This window comes from Garra rufa, chromosome 10 (assembly GCF_049309525.1).
Source record: "Garra rufa chromosome 10, GarRuf1.0, whole genome shotgun sequence".
Taxonomy (NCBI): Eukaryota; Metazoa; Chordata; class Actinopteri; order Cypriniformes; family Cyprinidae; genus Garra; species Garra rufa.
Window position 1 is genome coordinate 11,662,138 of NC_133370.1, and position 22,932 is coordinate 11,685,069.

At 41.6% G+C, this 22,932-nt stretch overlaps 1 protein-coding gene and 1 pseudogene across 1 annotated transcript in view; both read right to left on the reverse strand.

The window, feature by feature from the left end:
* Positions 1–480: 480 nt before the first annotated feature.
* Positions 481–5,231, reverse strand: LOC141344734 (NACHT, LRR and PYD domains-containing protein 1 homolog; annotated as a pseudogene).
* A 2,313-nt stretch (positions 5,232–7,544) lies between these two features.
* Positions 7,545–22,932, reverse strand: part of LOC141344459 (NACHT, LRR and PYD domains-containing protein 1 homolog) — a 21,120-nt gene continuing 5,732 nt past the window's right edge. Inside the window, exons 2-9 of the mRNA XM_073849354.1 lie at positions 10,703–12,419; positions 10,481–10,558; positions 10,306–10,380; positions 10,041–10,184; positions 9,779–9,934; positions 9,433–9,522; positions 9,056–9,166; positions 7,545–8,973 (exon numbers count right to left, since the gene is read on the reverse strand). Of these exons, the coding sequence (XP_073705455.1) occupies positions 7,746–8,973; positions 9,056–9,166; positions 9,433–9,522; positions 9,779–9,934; positions 10,041–10,184; positions 10,306–10,380; positions 10,481–10,558; positions 10,703–12,419 (3,599 nt within the window). The 3' untranslated portion in view covers positions 7,545–7,745. The remainder of the gene's footprint in view (positions 8,974–9,055; positions 9,167–9,432; positions 9,523–9,778; positions 9,935–10,040; positions 10,185–10,305; positions 10,381–10,480; positions 10,559–10,702; positions 12,420–22,932) is intronic.

Here is a 22,932-nt window from a genome sequence, read left to right on the forward strand (position 1 = left end):
ACAGGATTTCCGCCTTTGCATGTTTCCGATGTTTATCATAGGCTGCTCTAACTGGTATAGTGGGTTTTTTTTAAGTGTTTTTTTTTTTTTTTTTTTTTGTAGGGGCCGGGAGTTCCTTAATGTTTGTGAAAGCATACCAAAGCCTTTTTTAAAGGGATAGTTCACCTCTCTCTCAAAAATAAAAAAATTAAATAAAAATAAAAACACAATGCTGTCTTCATGTACTCACTCTCATGTTCAGACCTGTATGAAGTTATTTCTTCTGGATAATAAATAAACACAAAAGAAGATATTTTGAAGGTAAAAAAAAGTAACTAAAACAACACGTTTTATTTACCGCTGACACTTATTTCAAGCAATTTAGGTATGTGTAAATATATATAAAAAACACTGTATTATTATTGTCAAAATTTAGTAGACAAAAGAATAGGTTAAAATGTACCTTAACCACGTCAAATAGGACATAGTTGTACAAAAAAATACATTCACCTTATTTAATTACATTCATATTTTTAGACAACAAAATATTAAGCAGTCTATATGTCTTTGAGTTTTATGTACAGTTAAGATGATCATTTGAGTGTTGTCTGTAACTTTAATAATTCAGTTTAAAAATATTAGTACTACCTAATGAATAATTACAAGTTAATCTGGCCACGTTTTTCAATTAATATTTCAGTTCTGTTCATAAATCAATGCATCTTACTTTCTAGCATTAAACACTTAGGCTACATTTAATCATTTTGTATAATCTGGCTGTTCACACAGTAGCCAATCTTAAGAAATATATTCACAAAGAGATCTTTAAGAATCTGAGCATAGCAGCTCTTCAAATAGATGGGGCTCTTCTTCCTGAAGAATTACAATGAATTTACCTTTTGCAATCACACCACTAGAGTGCACTGTGGAGCAGATCTTTCTCATAATATCCTGACTGGTCAAATTACTATATGTGATTTCAGAATATAGCTCCTCATGAATTATTCTCTGCTCGTGCAGTTTATCTGCAATGCTCTTCACATTTTTAACTCTTTTAATGAGAGCCAATCTGTGTTTCTCAAAGAACTGAGCTTTGTCAAACTCTGAATACAGATGCAGCTCTTCATGGATTGGTCTTGGATTTACTGGGGCTATTTCTTCTTTCCATATTGTGGCCTTCCACACAGACTGCCTGTCCTCCTCTCTGATAAGATTCATTTTTACATCATCATACTGATGTTGCTTAACCTTAAAGAAGTTTGGATCAATATCTGTTCTAAATGAAATCCCCTCTACAGGATGAACAGATGCACCAGGAACCTCTAGAAGGTGAGGTGTTTTCAATCGAAAAGGTCTGTTGGGTCTGGGATGGCTGATCAAAAGACTTGATATTTCATTCTGCTCAATTTTTTTCTTTTGAACAAGTGTCATTCACTGGAAAAAAGTAGATGTGAAGAATTAGAGGATTTTTACACCGCATGTAGAGAAGAAGATTACAGTGCTGTTCCCATTGCATGATCCAGTTTATAATTAGAGTTGTAAGAGAGAAGGATGGTTGGACTATTTTGGCATGGTAACGGCTCAACTCTACAGATTGTAAAGATATTCCTTCATCTCTTTTAGTGAGGAGCTTCACAGCATGTCTGAGAGAGGGGTCTGACTCTGCTAAACAGGCGTAATGAGGCAGATGGGCCTCCTCCAGTTTCCCTGAGATCACAGTCACATCAATCACAGGACCAATACGCTCACACTGAAGCCTCTCTAGCTCTTCTCTGAGGAAACGTCCATCCACTGCACGGTACTGGAGAGTGACGTCACCAGCACAGACCCATCGCATTCTGGTCCTGCTGCACTCGAATCGACCCGCCGAAGTGCTGATCCTGAACTCTGAGCCTCCTTCATCTGTACAGACTGACGGCTCCACCTCAACCCACTGATCAGAATCACCAATGTGAACACAAGACTGACAGTAAAGGTTCAAGTCAGATGGTTCCGGATCAGACACGTTCAGTCTAGAGAACAGACATAATGAATGAGATGACTAATGTATAGTATGAGAGACAAACATATAATCAACATATTTTTATAAGATTCAAATAATAATCTCACTTTTCCAGTTTTTCCAGAACCTTTGGTTTGATGTGAAGCTTCACTTTCTCATAACAGCTGTGACTCCAGTCCTGTTTTTTGCCCTTTTCAAAGGGTTTACTGCGCTTCCTCGATAAACATGGAAGAAAACCAGAATAAATAAAAAGATGCAACATATATCATTAATATGTGTTTGTCTTTTTGTAGGATCATTTTCACAAACCCTTCAATGATCACAGTGCAGCGTGGATCTGTCAGTGATTTTTTCAGTAACATGAGGCCCTCCTCCAAAAGCAATCTAGTGACACTGACTCTACAATATTGAAGTTACACAAACAGTAGCCTAATGAGCAAAATTTTTTAAATACACATCATTTAGTGACATTTCAAATAGCGTGTAGCATAGAGAGGTTGAGTTTAAAGTATTATTGATGATGAAAAAGTCTATATGGAATAGTCAATATTCTGTTCTGTCAGTTATCATTTACTTATGCAAATCATCTTACTTGAGCTGCTGTAGACTGCTGCAGGTTTGGACAAAGAAAATGATCCCAGAAGCCCAGCTCTCATTCAGACTGACCAGCTTCAGATCAAACGTCTTCAAACCCACAGAATGAAATGAAGACAGCAGCAAACTGGCATGCTGATTAAGACCTGAAAAACTGCAAAAATGTAAATGATTGTTTTTACTGATGAGGCAATGGCAAACAAACAAACAAACAAACAAAAAAGACTTACTTTCCTGCTAATTTATTTGCCTTGCTGAGTCTCTGTAAGAAGAGTGTCCAGTCAATGCTGGATATCTCTGATTGTGGACATGTAAGACTGATGTTTAAGACTGCTGGAAATGATGGATTCGTCTCTGAGGAGCACAAAGACAACCTGAAACAAACAAACAACAAAAAAAGAGAGAAACATTTGATAACAACATTGTACTCTCAAAATGAATGATTTCTGAAGTTCTTGATCTTGATAAGAGGGATGTTTTGACAATAATTTCTTACAAGACATCTCCATGAGTGACTGACAAGTCAAGTGACCATCTAGGACTCTCAGCACTGTTCTCATCTTCCTGAACTCTAACAAGTAGAAGGAACAGATTACATTATATGAATAAATCATACTCAAAAATGGCTATGAATGACTTTATATTCCGTGTGGCTGTAATAGAAGTAAAATTACCTCAGCTTTCTCAAGATTTTTGCTTCACAAAGAATCTGGATCAAATCTCCAACTTCTGACAGGTGCTCCACTGATAACCTTGAGTCAAAAACAAAAAAATAATGTATAATGTTAAATGTTTTATGGAATGTCTTATAAAACCAGACCATAACATTAACATGACATATGGGTCAAACACAAGTATGACAAATATATGAAGAAGTCAACTGACATTATAGGGAAATAATTGCAAAAACACTGACCTTAGAGTCTCACACATATAGAGTGCTGGCTGAAGAATCTTGAGTTTCTCAGCTGTTAAATCACAGTACATGAGGTTCAGGTCTCTGATGTGTGGACAGCACTGAAGACAGTACCGCAGCACCCAACAGTCTGTGCTCCTCAGAGAAATGTAACTCAGAACCATTGAGCTGTGTGTTTTCAGGGCTTTTTTGACAAATCTCTCATCTTGAAACTCATACAGACAGTGGAGAGCAAATAACCTAAATCCATACTGCCATGTCATTGCAGAAATCCGTTTCATCAGCTTTTTTTTTAGCTCCATTTTTTTCAGTTTCATTGTGTGAGGAACAGTCCACTTGATCTTTTGAAAGATTGAGCTGCTCACGTTCTCATTTAAGAGACCACAGAGAAACATCATGACTGAAGAGATGGGATTTGATAGCCTACCTCTCAAAATAGGGGTTGACCTGTACATTACAGCTTCTGATTCCATCAAGTTAAACAGCTCACAGACTGTCCACCAGGATACCTCTTCATCCAACAAGACACAGTAAAGCGCAGTGAAGAATTTCTGAAAGCTGAAATGGCTAAACTTATACACTGGTTCATGTTTTTCTTTTCCTCTAAGATCATCTTTATACAAGAATAAGGCACTAGCAGGATCTAAGCCAGTCTTGGCTACACTTTTTTTATCAAAAAAGACCTGCTGCTTCTTCATCCCTTCTTCTGCCAGCTGACCCAGGCTCCTCAGCATGGTGAGGACAGACTGATGGTCATGATCCTCCAGTACAGTGGACACAAAGTACACATATATGGAGGTGATTGTCTTTAGTTCTCTCACCACATGATCATCATCCGTAAAGTGTTTCTTCTGACAAAAACAGACCATCCAACACACTAAAGGCACAGAGCAGACAGCCAGGAGGCTTTCATTTGTCTTCACACTCTCATATGTTTTTATGTAGAGTTTCTCATCCTGAAAGAACTTCTGGAAATACTCCTGCACCCCTCTCTCAGAGAAGCCCATAATCTCAGTGAAACGCGGAGGACCCTTGAGGAGATTCATCAGTGCATCAGCAGCTACAGATCTTGTGGTGACAAGCATGAATGACTCAGGCAGCAAGATTCCTCTCAACAGGTTATTAAGAATGACTATAGGTGGTGCTCTCTTGGATGGATTAGTGTGTAGTAACAAGGAATGAATGGTTAGATCAGATACATACTCATCAATATCATCAATGAGGATGAGAACTTTCTTTGGTGTTAACATTAGTATCTGTGAGATCTGATTTGATGTAAAACTGCAACTCCAGCTCAAGAGTTCAAATAAACTAATCTCCTCAGTAATACACTTCAGCTTTTCACACTTCAGAAGAAAAACTGCATCAAAGTTTTTAGAGTAAAGTTCTCCAGATGCCCAGTCCAACATGATCTTCTGTAACATGAAGGATTTCCCACTTCCAGAATCGCCACTGAGAATTACAGTGTTCTTTGTGTTTCCGTCACAGTCAGGATTGAACAGCTGGTCTATTCTGATGCTGCCATTCTTGTCTTTTGATAACAGATGAGATGAAGCATCCACAGACCTCACATGTTTACGATAGTTTTTCGCAGTTTGCTCTGTGCTCCTCTCAATGATCACTGGTTCAGTATATTGAGTAGCCAGTTTTACAAGTTCATCAGATGGAGGATTATACTCTGTCACAAACTTAGACCTGTCAGTGACTGAAGTCTTAAACTGACGAACCATGATGCTCGGCTCTATTGAATAATGATGCAAAAACCAGTGTAAATAATCAAGAACATATTTGGTTAATAAGCAACAGTGGAAAATGACACTTTTTAGTTAATCACAGTATACCTTAATAGAGACCATGATGAAATGTGAAAGCTTAGCATGTGTTTAGGCTATTACATAATTTAAAACTCCTTTCTGAATCTAAAAGTAAGTAGCATTACCACTTCCATATATTGTCATCTCACGCTTTAGGTCATCTCTGAGTTGACTTTGTAACTCTGCAAATTCGGGATAGTCCATGAGATCACAAGACTGGAATCATGAAGGGAAAAAAAAGACTAATTTACCTATAACTTCTCATACAAATCTGAATGCAAACACTATTCAGTTTTCTTAAAAAAAAAAAAAAAAAGCTTTCAAGAGATTTAAAACATTTAGAGCTTGAGATGGTTCATAAATATTACATGAAGTCTTTTTGAACATATTCTTACAGTGGCTCAAATTAAATATCAATTAACCTTTAGAATAAATAATTTTAATCATATCTTTCCTTTATCAGACAGCCTTTTACTTACAGCAGCCATGCATATGTAATAAGTAGGTCCTTTTAACCTAGAGTATGTGTGTTTCTTCTGTTGAAAAATGTAAAAGCACAATGTTGTAAGAAAAATCTGAAAATTATTTTAAAACAATATTCAAAAAGGCAATACAGCATTATATGGATTTACTGCAAATAAAAAACTCGTCAATTTCTTAGAAAACTGATTTTAACTTTTAATTGCTAGCAAGACCCAGAAATGTATTAAAAGAATGTGTTAATATGACTTAAGTTATCAAATATTATAAGAAATTAATAGTCTACCAGTTTCTATGTTAACATTAGCATAACTGTAACTGCTTTACCGGTTTCATAGTCCTCTTGTTTGCAGCTGATACAGAACAAGCAGTTTTTAGTTTCTCCACCATTTCAGCCAGCATGGTGTTTTGAGCTAAAACAGGTCTTGGAGTGAAGGTCTGTCTGCATCGAGGGCAGCTGTAGACTCCCTTATGAACGTCCTGATCCCAGCAGACTGTAATACAGCTCATACAGTAGCTGTGTCCACAGGGAATGGTCACTGGATCCTTCAGTAGATCCAGACAGATTGAACAGCTGAACTGATTCTCATCACATGGAATACTGGCTTCTGCCATTTTTCTGCAAACATGCACACAGCAGAACAACAGCCTAAAAATCTCCAGATTTAGTAAACCATCCCAGTTAATGTCAAAAACACTGAAACACAAATGAAGGTCCCTTTTTAGACACTTTATCCAAAGTGTGTTCACTAGATATATTTTTCAGTCATGGTATTAGATTGGATCTCAAGAATTTAAGATCAAGTAGTTTTCCGGTTCTGTATTTGAGAAATGGGTGTGTTCAGACAAGTTTGGGCTAGTTATTTTCAGAAGACTGCACTACACTCTTAAAAATAAAGGTAAAGAACATTTTGAGTCTAAATGGTTCCATAAAGAACCTTTAACATCTGAAGAACCTTTGTTTCACAAAAGGTTCTTTATAGTGAAAGAAGGTTCTTCTGATTCTAAAAAGGTAAGAAAGAGATTTGACTGAATGGTTCTTTGTAGAACCAAAAATGGTTCTTCTATATGGCATCGCAGTGAAGAACCTTTTATAGCACCTTTAATTTTTAAGAGTGCACTGGTAGATGCTGTTACTACATCATTCTCCATTTCGATCTTCTTTATCATCATCTTCTTCTGTGCATCATCTATGCTCTATTGTATCCGCTTCACAATAATCTCTCAATAGTCTTGTTACCTGTTTTCCTATTTTATACAGTACATGTTTTAGTATAGAATTCAGATTAAAAAAAGATTAAATCTTTGTTCTGAATCTTTCTCTTTTGTCAGCCATTCGAAAGTACTGTGTTGTCTGATTATAATATTTTTCGCTATGTGTGTGTGTGTGTGTGTGTGTGTGTGTGTGTGTGTGTACCTGGTATTCATCACGTTATGGGAACCAAATGTCCCCACAAGGATAGGAATACCAGTAGATTTTGACCTTGTGGGGACATTTCTCAGGTCCCCATGAGGAAACAGGCTTATAAATCATGCACAATGAGTTTTTTTTTGATGAAGTAAAAGTTTGCCCAATCTCCTGTGAGGGCTAGGTTTAGGTGTAGGGCAATAGAAAATATGGTTTGTACAGTATAAAAACCATTACGCCTATGGAATGTCCCCATAAAACATGTAAACCCAACGTGTGTGTGTGTGTGTGTGTGTGTGTGTGAGATACTTCATGTGACACTTCAGAGACGGAAAAATTGAGGGAAAAAAATTATTTAGTGGCAATTTACCAACATGTTTATTTTTAGACTAGTTACAGCAAAAATAGTGCAGTTTCGTAAATCAAGCGAGATACACATACATTGTTCTCCACTCTTTTTTATGAATATTTTGTACAAATGTATTAAACATTTTTTAAAGATATATTAATGCATTTCTCTTTGCACTCTCTGGTTTGAATCACATTAACTTTTTAAAGCTGAGAGTCTAATAAATGCAAATCATTTAAAAGGCTGGGCTCCTCCTCCTGAATAATAGAGATGAAGAGATTTTTCACAGTGGTGCTGCTTTTACGCACTTTGCTGCAGATCTCTCTCATGCTTTCTTCTTTAGTTGAAGTCGGATGTGTGACTTTAGAATACATTTCTTCATTAATGACCTGCTTCTGAAGCAGTTTGTCTGCAATGGCGTTCACATTCTTAACACTTTTAATAAGAGCAGACCAACTGCTGTCAAAAAAACTAACTTTATCAAAGTTGACAGCCACTTGCGGTTTAGTTTGTATTTCTCCATGTTGGCTCAAACTCGACTCGACTTTGCTTTCAGTTGTTTCGGCTAGTTCTTCTTTCCAAATTGTTGCAGTCCAAACTGATTTCTGATCATCCACTCGGCTGAGAGACATTTTGATGTCATCGACTACAGGATGTTTGATCTTGAAGAAGTTTGGCTCGATGTCACCTCTTAGTTTGATCTCTTCAGGTTGGACAGATGCACCAGGAACCTCGAGACTGTGTTGTTTCATCATCCGCAGTGGGGTTTCAGGTCTTGGACACTTGATTGGTCGACTTGATTTTTCCTCAGCCTTAATTTTTTTCCGAAAAAATGAATCTGATGGGAAAAAATACACATGGAGAATGACGGGGTTCTTCTGTGTCATGAAGATCAGTAGATCACAGTGCACTTTTACTAATATTCTCAGTTTCATAAGCACTGTTTTAGGAGAAAAAGATGGTTGGAGTATTTTGGCATGAAAGCGAGTCAACTCCACTGATTCCAAGGATATTCCCTCATTTTCAACACTGAGGACCTTTACAGCATCTCTGAGAGAGGGGTCTGACTCTGCTAAACAGGCGTAATGAGGCAGGTGGGCCTCCTCCAGTTTTCCTGAGATCACCGTCACATCAATCACAGGACCAATACGCTCACACTGAAGCCTCTCCAGCTCTGCTCTGAGGAAATGTCCATCCACTGCACGGTACTGGAGAGTGACGTCACCAGCACAGACCCATCGCATTCTGGTCCTGCTGCACTCGAATCGACCCGCCGCAGTGCTGATCCTGAACTCTGACCCTCCTTCATCTGTACAGACTGACGGCTCCACCTCAACCCACTGATCAGAATCAACAATGTGAACACAAGACTGACACACTGGGAGCGGGTGAAGACTCAGTCTAGACGGTTTAGGCTCAGAGATGGTAGGCCTAGAGAACATGGATGACAATGATAAATGAAATGACAAATGTATGAAAGAGAAATAGATTAAAGAATATAAGATGATCTCACTCTTCCAGCTTTTCCAAAATCTTTGGTTTCAAGTGAATCTTCACTTTCTCATTACAGCTGTGACTCCAGTCCTGTTCTTTGCACTGGTCAGAGAGTTTACTGCACTTCCTCCTTAATAAACATGGAACAAACCAGGAGTTTAAAGATTTTAAGATGCAAAATATACCACCAGTATGCTTTTCAATCTTTTGTAGGAAACAAGAAACCATGTTTTTGTTAGATTTATACGAGTATCATGAGTGTATTTAAAAATGTTCAGTAATAAAGTTTTGTAAGTTTCTATCCTAATTAAAGTAATTTGTCATGTGTTTTGTTTTAAACTAGCTGCATCTAAACTACGCATTAAAAAAAAAAAAAAGCACACTGAGCACACAAACCCTTCAATGATCACAGCACAGTGTGGATCCATCAGTGATTTCTCCAGTAACATGAGTCCATCCTCCAAAAGCAATCCAGAGACACAGACACTAAAATATTAATGTTATATAAACAGCAATAAGCAAGGATATGATAATAACTTTGATAATAACATAATTTTGCATCGCTTTCATAGCAAAATGCTGATATTTTTACCCACTTAAACTACTTGTCTTAACTACTATGTATACTAACATTTAGATCAATCATTTGATGCAGTACACTTTTTGTGCACATACATATTTTAATTGTACTTGTATGGCATCAGAGGAAATCTGTTTCATGAATAAAGGCTAATGGTCTTGCCTGAGTTCCTGTAGACTGGTGCAGGTCTGGGCAAGGAAAATAATCCCAGAAGCCCAGCTCTCATTCAGACTGACCAGCTTCAGATTCAACGTCTTCAAACCCACAGACTGAAATGAAGACAGCAGCAAAATGACATCCTCATCAAGAGCTGGAGAACTGCAAAAATATATTTGACCACAAAAAAAAGTATGAATTAACAGTAAATCTACTATAAATATATATATATATATATGAGTAATGGCAAAAAGAAAAATATTCTTACTTTCCTGCTACTTTTCTTGTCTTGTTGATTCTCTGTAAGAAAAGTGTCCAGTCAGTGCTGGATATCTCTGATTGTGGACATGTAAGACTGATGTTTAAGACTGCCGGAAATAACAGGTTTTTCTCTGAGGAGTTCAAAGACAACCTGAAACAGAGAGAAACACAGAGAAATATTTGATAACAGCACCGTACACTCACTAGCTGTAATGTTCTTGCTTCTGATAAGCATATATTGCATATACAACCTATTTGTAATAGTTTCTTACAGAACATCTCCATGATTGACTGACAGGTCCAGTGACCATCTGGGACTCTCAGCACTGTTGTCACTTTCCAGAACTCTACCAGGAACAGATAATATATCATAAATTCATTTAAATACAATGGTTTATTAGTTGTTTCATATGTCTTTATCAGATGCAAGATGTTTGTTAAAATTACCTCATTTTTTTCAAGAATTTAGATTTACCAAGAATCTGGATCAAATCTCTAACTTCTGACAGGTTCTCCACTGACAACCTTGAGTCAAACAAAATAAATTAATTTAGAAATTAAATGCTTTACTGAATGTATTTATTAAAAAATTTAAATGTATTTTTAAATGAATTTTAATCAAGAATTAAGCTTGAATTCACAAGTGTTTCTCCATGCAAACACACTGACCTCAAAGTCTCACGCATACAGAGTGCTGGCTGAAGAATCTTGAGTTTCTCAGCTGTTAAATCACAGTACATGAGGTTCAGGTCTCTGATGTGTGGACAGCACTGAAGACAGTACCGCAGCACCCAACAGTCTGCGCTCTTCAGAGAAACGTTGGACAGATCCAAAGATACACAATCTCCTAAAGCTCTCCTCACAAACTGCTCATCATGAAGCTCATACAGACAGTGGAGAGCAAACAGTTGACATCCATGTTGTTTTCTCATTGTAACAACACTTTCCAGCAGTTTGTCCTTCAGTCTTAATGTGTGGGGAACAGTCCGCTTGATCTTTTCAAAGAGTGAGATGCTTGCCTTCTCATTTAAGAGACCACAGAGAAACATCATGACTGAAGGGATAGGATTTGATCTTCTTTCTGGAGATGGCCTGTCAATGACATCTCCCAATTCCATCCAGTCAAGCAGCTCACTGATTTTCCACCAGGACTCTTCCTCATCCAGTAAAACATAATAAAGAGCAGTGAAAAACTCCTGAAAGCAGGGATGCATAAACCTGAATGTTGGTTTCTGATTGTCTTTTCTTTTCATTCTATCTTTATACATGAGCGCAGTAGCATCAAAGCATTTCATAGTCACACTTTTTTCAACAAAAAATACTTGCTGCGTCTTCATCCCTTCCTCTGCCAGCTGACCCAGACTCCTCAGCATGGTGAAGACAGACTGACTGTGACCATGACTCTCCAGTAGAGTGGACACAAAGTGCACATACATGGAGGTGGTTGTCTTTAGTTCTCTCATCACATGATCATCATCTGTAAAGTATTTCTTCAGACAAAAACAAACCATCCAACAGAGCAAAGGCACAGAGCAGGCAGTCAGGAGGCTTTCATTTGTCTTCACTCTCTCATATGTTTTCCTAAAGAGTTGCTCATCCTGAAAGAATGTCTGGAAGTACTCCTGCACCCCTCTCTCAGAGAAACCCACAATCTCAGTGAAACGCTGAGGACCCTTGAGGAGATTCACTGTGTCTACAGCTGATCTGGTGGTGACAAGCATAAATGATTTAGGAAGCAAGACTCCCCTCAACAGGTTTCTAAGAATGACCATAAGTGGGGCTTTCTTAGATGGATTAGAGTGTCGTATGAAATTAATGCGTGGACAAGACACATAATCATCAATTCCATCAATAAGGATGAGGGCTTTCTCTGGTGTTATCTGTAGTATCTGTGAGATCTGATTTGATGTTAAACTGTTATTCAAGCTCAGGAGATCAAACAAGCTCTTTTTAATAGAAATACTCTTGAGCTCTTCACACTTCAACAGAAAAATCACATCAAAGTTTTCAGAGTAAAGTTTTCCAGATGCCCAGTCCAACATGATCTTCTGTAACAAGAAGGATTTCCCTCTTCCAGAATCACCACTGAGAATGACAGTTTTTGGTGTGTTTCCATCACTGTCAGGACTGAACAGATGGTCTAATCTGATGCTGTGATTCTCATCATTTGATAACAGAGGAGATGATGTTTGTTTTCCAAAAGTTGGCACAGACCTCACCCATTTATGATAGCATTTCTCAGTCTGCTCTTTACTTCTCTGAATGATCACTGGTTCAGTATAACAGCCTGCCATATCAACACAGTCATCCGATGGAAGATTATACTCTGTCACAAATTTTCTTCTGCCAATAACTGAAGTGTACTGACGTCTCATTGTGCCCAAATCTACAGAAACAAGTACAAAAGTAATTGACTTTCATACCGTAGTATAAAAAAAAAAAACACGCATTGACACGCAAAAACACGATTTAGTGTGCATTTAGAGCACTTTGGCGTTTTTTAGGACCTGGGACAATATTGCACACTTAGACATGCAAATGCTCTCAAGTGGCCAAGACCACAAGTGTGCGTATCGGGACAGGCCTCAAATGTCCCAGTATGGCCACTGTCATCTTGCATTAACGACATTATTTTCTATATAGCGGCAGATCACAATAGAACTAATTTAAGGTCCCCTTTCCTATAGAACAGGTCAATAACTTGTTCTTGTATTAAACAAACTAAATAGCCTTATGTTATTTATCTTATTTACATGACATGTCAGTTATGCCTCTACTATTTCTACTCCGTGGAAACACTATAGCACTTAATGCCACGGAATTCTTCGATTTTTGGATGAATAAATCAAAAGTTCCTCTGTCACTTAATTCCAGGGTATCAGCAGGTATGAACAAGTGAAATTTAAGACTTAAGACCTTTTTAATACCACCTTTCATGAAATTTAAGACCTAAACCTGTAATGGAAATATACGTTATAATACATGCATATATGCAATATTTAATTTGTTTAATGTAAAAAGTAAGCAATATTTCATGGCTGTCATAAATTATATTTATTACTACGATATACTGTGAACTTTTCATATCAGCAGATACTATTCCACACAAAACATCCCCATAAAAGTACCACTTAGAGATATCTGGTGATGTAAACAGTTTATTCTGAAGCAATATTTTCATCAGTGCTATTTTAGCTTTTACATCTTAAATCTGCATATTTGATTGAACTTTATAAAGGCCTTTTTTTTTACTTTTGAAATGTATGCATCACCTTTGAAATGATTACAGTTTATCAAATTCTATATGGCTGTTAGCAGTCAGATTACATAATTTACACTGCAAACTTAAAAGTGCAATAAAAGTTGTTATGAGATTAATGTTTTAAATACATTCATGAATGTACAAATTAGAAATATTGGGGTGGGGATGCATACTTTTAAACATAATAACTCATGAAGTGACTTACTACCACCTGCTGGTAGTTTATTGAGTTATTTCAAGTGATTTTCCAGTGAAAAACACTGAATCATTTAGTTGTAAAACGTTGCTTGGAGAATGTGCTATACTTCTGCTGTCATCCTTGTTTGGAACTATTTTTGTTGGTAAAACAGAACAAAATAGTAAATATTTTGTTTAAAATGTAAATAAAGTAACTACTAAAATTAATGTAACGTGTAATCGTGAGAATATTCAGCAAAAAGCTGAAGCCCTTGGTATATTACTGAACTATATCATGTTATAAATAAACTATACATTTTCAATTGTTGCCTCAGTGTGTTTAGAGTTTCTTTATGTGTGCTGTTACGCTCATTTGTTTTAAAGTATGTCCCAAAGAGACCAGAAATACACTATCCATTATCAATTGCTGTTTACGTTGATTGTATTAAAATAGAAACCTTTCTTGCCTTTCGATGCCTCGCTGGTTATTTTTGTCATTTCAGTTCTCTTACGAGAGGTCTCTCGTACTGCGTAAGTATCTTACGCTAGGGGAAAATCCTGCGAGATATTGAAGCCAAAAATTATCCTTAATTTTGAAATAATGTAAAGCGCGTTGCAGCAGCATACAGACATAGGCGAAACAGCTTGCGCGCCTATTGGCTGCTCTGCGGCAAATGCAGCAGCCTATTAGAGCGAGGCCTGACACGACGCCAGATCCAATGGGGGCATTTCACGCCCTTTGCGTCGCTTCGCGCCCTTTTCGTAGCTTCCCGCCTAAAAGGGCGTGGTCTAGACCTATAAAGATCGCTCGTAGGCAGCTATTATCTGATTTTTCATCCTTCAAGCGAAGCACACGCATCGCTGGAGCCGGATAAGAAGCCGCCGTTTGACTGCAAGCATCTCAGCGGGACGAGCCACTGAAGCTGCTGGCCACGCCGCCTTCCGTGCCTTCCTGCTGCGCTTTCCGGCGCCTATATCCTTTATAATCTACAGTGTGTGTCGCCGCTGCGATACACACTGTTTCTCTAAAAAGAGCAAAGCGTCTTTTTAAAGATGCCTTCATACGGCTCGTGCAGATGCCAATGGTGACTCTGAGGACTTGCCTTGCCTTCTTCACTGAGACTGCTCCCCCGCCCGCCGCGGTGTAGCGCCGTAAAAAGCGCCGTGCCCAGCGGGCCCCGGACACTTCCCCAGCCGACAAAGCTCGCCGGTTCGCCCGCCTGCTTCATCGACCTCGTCAGCCTCTGTTCCGGACGTAAAGCGGCCGCTGTATGCCACCGCTTCCATCGACGCCGCTGACGAGGGGGGCCATGAAGGAGGAAGAGGATTTCTGTTTCCCGCCAAAGCGGGAACGCGCATGCTGCTCAGAAGAGGCGATAGCAGCCCACTTATGTCTGCCCTCCGCTGGACGGCGTGCTAAGTCGGCCCTCCCCTCTAAAGCTTGCCGTCAGACGTCAAACCTGCTTCGACGCGCTTACAGCGCGCGTCGAGACCACAATGCAGACAGAAGCAGCACACCTGCTTCGAGCCGAAGTGGCGAAACTATTGAGCAAAGGGGTCATAGAGCCCCTTTCTCAAGCTCAAAGCGAAGGGGGGCTGTACAGCAGATATTTCCTGGTACCGAAAAAAGACGGTGGTCACAGACCATTTTAGATCTAAGGCAACTGAACAAAGCGCTGGTGAAGCGTCGGTTCAGGATGCTCACGACCAGAAAAATCCTCGCGCAAGTTCGCCAAGGAGACTGGTTCGTGTCAGTGGATCTGAAAGACGCGTATTTTCAAATACAGATAGCGTCACGTCACAGACGATTTTTGAGATTCGCCTTCGAGGGCCAGGCATATCAGTACACAGTCCTGCCGTTCGGTTTGTCCCAGGCACCCCGTACATTTACGAAGTGCATGGACGCAGCGCTCGTTCCTCTCAGACTGAAAGGCGTGCGCATTCTGAACTATTTGGACGAGTGGCTAATTCTAGCGCAGTCTCGCTCAGTGCTTGTACAGCATACGACCATGTTACTCGATCCCCTCGAGAATTTGGGTCTCAGAGTCAATTGGGCGAAGAGCTCCCTGTCCCCCAGTCAGAAAACTACCTTCCTGGGCACAGAATTGGACTCGCTGTCAATGATAGCGCGGCTGTCACCACAGCGCGCAGCAGACATTCAGCGCACAGCGGGCTCGTTCCGCTGCGGCGCGTCTGTCCCGCTCAAAAAATTTCAGAAAAAGCTGGGTCTCATGGCCTCAGCGTAATCAGTTCTGCAGCTGGGTCTGCTATGTATGCGCCCACTGCAGTTCTGGCTGAAAGCGCGCGCCCCGCGTCAAGCGTGGGCGTCCGGTCGGCTTCGTATCATGGTCAATCAGAAATGTGTCACAGCCCTGAAACCGTGGAGAGCAATCGACTGGTACCAGTTAGGTGTAAGCCTGGGGACTTCCTCGAGAATAAAAGTGGTGTCTACGGACGCGTCCACCTCGGGATGGGGGGCTCTGCTCGAGGGCAGACCGTCTTTTGGCCAGTGGTCAGAACGGGAAAAGCTCCTGCATATCAACTGCCTCGAAATGCTGGCAGTATACAGAACGCGCTGATGCGCTTCTGTCCCCAAATAAAAGGAAACCATGTACTAATCCGCTCGGACAACATGTCAGTGGTTTCCTATATAAATCGCCAGGGCGGTCTCAGGTCCAAAAACCTATACAGACTTGCAGAACGCCTCCTGGTATGGGCTCAGCGCAACCTGCGCTCGCTGAAAGCAGCGCATGTGCCGGGGCTTCTAAACATAGGGCCAGACAGACTGTCCAGGAACAATATTCCAGCAGGCGAATGGTCTCTACACCCACAGACAGTACAAATACTGTGGGAAAAAATTCGGCAGAGCGGAAGTAGACCTGTTTGCGTCTCCGAACAACGCTCACTGTCTGGAATTTTACTCAAAAAGCAGAGACGCGCTGGCCCACGAATGGCCCCGCCGTCATCTCTATGCTTTTCCCCCCGTCTCTCTCCTACCTCAGGTGATAGAGAGGGTCAGGGAAAAAGGATGTTCAATACTGCTGATAGCGCCGTTTTGGGAAAACCAGCCCTGGTTCCCAGCGCTGATGCAGCTGACGAGCACTGCCCCGTGGCCGATACCTGTGAGGAGAGACCTTCTCTCTCAGGCCAGCGGCTTGATTTGGCATCCTCACCCAGAGCTGTGGTCCCTTCATGTCTGGGCCACCAGCGAATATATGATGAACTCCCAAAAGGAGTATTAAACACGATCACGCAGGCTAGAGCCCCTTCTACGAGACTGCTCTATTCCTCAAAATGGTCAGTGTTTTCGGGCTGGTGCGCAACCCGCGGCTCGTCGCCTACTAACTGTGGTGTGATGGAGGTGCTTTCCTTTCTACAAGAGCTGCTGGACAAGGGCAGAACCCCGTCCACGCTCAAAGTCTATGTGGCGGCTATAACGGTGTTTTCGAGCACAACGCTAGGTCAGTCAATAGGAAGGAACGATTTAGTTATTCGCTTCCTGAGGGGAGCTAGAAGACTAAATCCCCCCCAGACCTCCCTCAGTCCCCGTATGGGACCTTTCTGTGGTACTAGAGGCCATGAAAGGTGGACCATTCGAGCCTCTGCAGACGATTGATTTGAAAAACCTGTCTCTTAAGACTGTGTTTCTGCTGGCTCTCGCTTCAGTGAAGCGCATAGGGGATTTGCACGCACTCTCTGTGAGCGCGACGTGCATGGAATTTGGACCTAATGACTCTAAAGTCATACTCAAACCCAAACATGGTTACGTTCCAAAATCACTCAACACACCGTTTAGGGCACAGGTCATCGCGCTGTCAGCCCTACCGGTCAATGATGAGGAAACGGACGCGAGCCTCCTACATTTACATTTACATTTATTCATTTAGCAGACGCTTTTATCCAAAGCGACTTACAATTGGGGATGTGATTCGTCCTAAGGAGGCAGGTCAACCTAGGAAGTGCTCAAAAATACCATATATCGGCATTGTTAAATAAGTACTGGATAGAAAGGGAAGATCAAGAAAAGAGAGAAGGTTTTTTTTTTTTTTTTTTTTTTTTATTGAGTCAAATAGTGTCGAAAGAGATGGGTTTTCAGAAGTCGCTTGAAGGCAGTTAGGGAATGTGCATTCCGGATATGGGAGGGAAGGTCATTCCACCAGGCAGGACTATTGAACGAGAATGTTCTGGAAAGTGATTTCATGCCTCTCTGTGGTGGTACAACGAGGCGTCTTTCATTAGAGGATCTCAGAGATCTAGAGGGAGTGTAAATTCGTAGTAGTGAACGTAGGTAAGCAGGTGATGAGCCGGTGGCTGTCCTATATGCCAGCATCAGTGTCTTGAACTTAATGCGAGCCGCCACTGGTAGCCAGTGAAGGGATATGAAGAGAGGTGTGACATGGGCCTTTTTTGGTTCATTGAAGACCAGGCGTGCTGCTGCATTCTGAATCATTTGTAGAGGCCTGATTGTACATGCTGGAAGACCAGCTAGTAGAGCATTGCAGTAGTCCAGCCTGGAAATGACCAGGGCCTGGACGAGGAGTTGTGCAGCGTGCTCTGTTAGGAAGGGCCTGATCTTTCTGATGTTGTGCAGTGCAAACCTGCAAGATCGAGCAGTTTTAGCTATGTGGTCTTTAAAAGTCAATTGGTCATCAAACATTACACCAAGATTTCTGGCTGAAATTGAAGGGGTAACTGTTGATGAACCTAACTGGATTGAGAAGTCATGTTGTAGAGTCGGCGTGGCAGGGAAAACAAGGAGCTCAGTCTTTGCTAGATTGAGTTGGAGATGGTGTTCCTTCATCCATGCAGAGATATCTGCCAGGCAGCCTGAGATTCGTGCAGCTACCGATGAATCATCTGGTTTGAATGAGAGATAGAGCTGTGTGTCATCAGCATAGCAATGGTAGGAGAAGCCATGTGCTTGTATGATGGGGCCTAGAGATGTAGTGTATATGGAGAAGAGGAGGGGTCCAAGAACTGATCCCTGAGGAACCCCAGTAACCAGTTGTTGAGTTTTGGATACCTCACCACCCCAGGCCACCCTGAAAGACCTACCAGTGAGGTAGGATTTGAACCAGTGAAGTGAAGTTCCTGTGATGCCCAGCGATGAGAGGGTGGACAAAAGGATCTGATGATTCACTGTGTCGAAAGCAGCAGATAGGTCCAGCAAAATGAGAACCGATGATTTGGAATCAGCTTTTGCAATCCGTAAGGCTTCAGTGACAGACAGTAGAGCAGTCTCAGTTGAATGGCCACTCCTGAAGCCTGACTGGTTGGTATCCAATAGATTGTTCTGCGCAAGAAATGAAGATAGCTGGTTGAAAACAGCTCGTTCCAGCGTTTTTGCTATGAATGGAAGGAGAGAGACAGGTCTGTAGTTGTCTACAAGTGAAGTGTTTAGAGTAGGTTTTTTGAGCAGCGGGGTTACCCGGGCCTGCTTAAATGTAGTAGGGAAGGAGCCTGTGAGAAGAGATGAGTTGATGATGTGTGTGAGCGCCGGTAGGATTGTGGGAGCGATTGCTTGAAGAAAGTGCGAGGGGATAGGATCTAAAGGACATGTCGTCGGATGGCTGGAGAGGAGAAGTTTGCTAACTTCAGCCTCAGAGTGGGGACTGAAGGAGAAGAGGGGAGTTCCAATTGCGGGTGAGATCAATTTTAGTTCCTGTATGTGTGGAGCTGAGAACTGATTGCTGATAGATGTAGTTTTGTCTGTGAAGAATGTGGCGAAGTCCTCAGCTGTTATAGTAGTGGTGGGAGGTGGTGGAGGGGGGCAAAGCAGTGAATTGAAAGTTTTGAAGAGGTTTCGTGTGTCTGGAGCATTGTTGATCTTATTGTGGAAGTATGAAGATTTGGCAGTGTGGACTTGGGTAGAGAATGATGACAGCAGAGACTGATACATACTCAAGTCAGACGGATCCTTAGATTTGTGCCATTTCCTCTCAGCTGCCCTAAGTTTGGAGCGCTGCTCACGAAGAACCTCGGATAACCAAGGGTTTGAGGGAGCAGCCCGTGCTGGCCTGGAGGAGAGAGGGCAAATATCATCTAGACAAGTCGTGAGAGTCGAGCACAGGGTGTCCGTTGCTGTATTAGTATCCAGGGATGAGAAGTGGGTTTGAGAGGGAAGAGAGGAGGATACTAAAGACGAAAGGCGGGAAGGTGAGAGAGAGCGTAGGTTTCGTCTAAAAGTAACAGGTAGAGGGGTTGGTGGTGCACAGGTAACTTGATGTAGGTCGAATGTAATGAAGAAGTGGTCAGAGATGTGTAAGGGTTTGACTGCTATGTTATCTGTAGTACAGTTACGTGTATAAATGAGATCAAGTTGGTTTCCAGATTTATGAGTGTGTGTAGTGATAATGCGTTTGAGATCAAATGAAGCTAGGAGTGTATGGAAGTCAGCCGCATAGGGTTTGTCAGGGTGAATGTTAAAGTCTCCAAAGACTAGAAATGGGGTGCCATCCTCTGGAAATGAGGATAGTAGCACATCCAGCTCTTCTAGGAAAATGCCAAGTTGAGTAGGAGGACGATAAATTACTACAACATGGAGTTTGATGGGAGTTGTTATAGTCACTGAATGACATTCGAATGAGTTATAATTGCCAAGAAGAGAATGGGTTGAGTATTTCCAGTTGTTAGAAATGAGCAGTCCAGTACCGCCGCCCTTTCCAGTGTAACGAGGGGTGTGGGAGAAGGAAAAGTTATTAGACAGAGCGTCTGGGGTTGCTGAGTTTTCTGGACGAATCCAGGTCTCAGTCAAACCTAGGATGCTCAGGCCAGATTGCAAAGAAAAGGCAGAAATGAAGTCAGCTTTGTTGACAGCTGACTGACAGTTCCAGAGGCCAACAGTGAAAGAGAAAGTTTCAGTGGAAGAGGTGTGAATAGGATGCAGATTAGAAAGATTGCGTCGACGTGTGCGTTTGATGTTAGCGCGATGTGTAGAGTGCACCGGAATGAATTGGAAACACATGATAGAGGAGGGCAGAAGTAGGAGTGAGATGAAGGAAAAGAATACAGAAGTGCGTTGTCGGCTGCGTTGCTCGGCTAAGTCGCGCAGGACAAGTCGCTGTCTTTACCCTTGTCGGTCTTCACATGAGGAGGCTGAACGCTTCCGCTGACGCTTCAGCGTCAGCTGCTATGATGCAGTTAAATACACCACCAAATACCTGTTCAGTGAAAACAGCTGGGTACTCCCCCTCTGCTGAGTCAGCCCAAATAGATCGTACGCAAATGGCTCAAATGGCTCAAATCGAAACTAAGATTGAACGCACTTAGCACATCTAAGTGCGCTCAGGAAAGGGAACCACGTGAGAACAAAAGCTTCCCTTGGCCGTGGCTCAGTAGTCTAATTTGATTAAGTGCAATCAAAACTATACTTTAACACCAAAAAATGCTAGCAATACAAAGCACCAGAACGAATAACTGCTTTCTGAGAGTAATTTAATGTAAATACAATTGAATTAATCCAGATAAATACAATATCTATGTAAACAAACTACAACAGTCCGTCTAGACCCGCGTAAAAATGTACTAACACCAACGAATTAATCCAAGTCTACATATACATATGGATATATATATATATATATATATAGGCAGAGATATAGATAACGAGAGAAGTATAAAATAGATATAAGCAAGAACGTCTTATCTAGCAGTAGCAAACGCAACAATTGCCTATTAACATACAGTATTTAAGTACTCACTTGCGCGCTGTCGTTCTGTCCGTGCCCGAGGACTGAGAAATCACTTAACCCTCCTATGCCCAGTCAGGGCATTACGAGCTTACGTGTCTCGCTCGTCTGCTTTTAGACAGACAGAGCAGCTTTTTGTTTCGTTTTACGGGCGTCCCAAGGGACTGGCCGCGTCGAAACAGAGCTTATCCAGATGGATAGTTGATGCTATTGCGTTGGCATATGCTTCCAAGGGCATGCAGTGCCCGCTGGGTGTCAGAGCACATTCCACGAGGGGCGTGGCCTCATCGTGGCTTGGTCGAGTGGGATTGCCTTGCAAGATATTTGTATGGCGGCGGGCTGGGCCTCTCCGTCTACATTTATAAGGTTTTACAACCTGGAGGTTCCCGCCTTACAGGCCAGATTGCTGTCAGTCTAGATGTTCAGTGTTGTCTGACCTGATGTTATCAGCTCGGAATGCTGCGTCTACTGAGCACAGCTCTAGGGTCGACAGTGAAAGTAATAGCACAAGATGTGTCTGGGCAAACTGTGTAGAGACCCTTATTCTTACGTCAGCTCAGGCCGTAACCCTGCCCTGTATGTACGTTTACTTAGCGTCTGAGTGACGCTGCACTATGTGGAAGAGTGCGGTATTGCCCCTCCCTCTTCCCCGGACTCCCTGTGAGTTCTATAGGTGATTTTGAACTGTATGAACCCCGGGCTTTCGCCCTTGTGTCTTTGGTGTCAGATCTCAGCATGCACGGCGTTTTACACTGGGTCCCCTAGCGTAAGATACTTACGCAGTACGAGAGACCTCTCGTAAGAGAACGTACTCGGTTACTAACGTAACCTCTGTTCTCTCTAGAGAGGGAACGAGTACTGCGTATCTTGCCGTGCATGCGCACGCTCTGGTTGCTTCGATGATAAAAAACCAGATAATAGCTGCCTACGAGCGATCTTTATAGGTCTAGACCACGCCCTTTTAGGCGGGAAGCTACAAAAAGGGCGCGAAGCGACGCAAAGGGCGCGAAATGCCCCCATTGGATCTGGCGTCGCGTCAGGCCTCGCTCTAATAGGCTGCTGCAGTTGCCGCAGAGCAGCCAATAGGCGCGCAAGCTGTTTCGCCTATGTCTGTATGCTGCTGCAACGCGCTTTACATTATTTCAAAATTAAGGATAATTTTTGGCTTCAATATCTCGCAGAAAAGGATTTTCCCCTAGCGTAAGATACTTACGCAGTACTCGTTCCCTCTCTAGAGAGAACAGAGGTTACGTTAGTAACCGAGTACGTTTTAATCAGGCTGTTTGTTCGGTCGGGCAAGAAAAAAGAAAAAAAAAAAAACAATTTAAAAGTTTCTCGAAGGCTAGCTCGACCTATATTTATCATTATTATTATTGAGACCATTACAGAAAAAAAGCTTGTCGGACCTGTGTTCCGCTACTGTGATTCTGTCTAAAGACGCAGTAACTACCACAGGAGGAGAAAAAAAAGTTCCGTCAGAACTGTGACTGCGGTCATGCCAATCGCGTCTTGAAAATACGCCAGCCGCACTTTTTTTTGTATGCGCGTCTAATCGCGCACTTACTGTATGGGTGCTGGGAGCGGTCAAAATGGATTTAAAGACGTTGTCAGAACGGCGTTTTCTTTATGCTTTACCTGATATTTTCCATCAGGACCTAAATTAAGTAATGAAGACTGAAGATATTTTAGCAGACATGTGACCAGAACTATTTACGACCTACCGAAACTGAATTTAAGACTTTTTAAGGCCTTATATAAGATAAATGTTATTT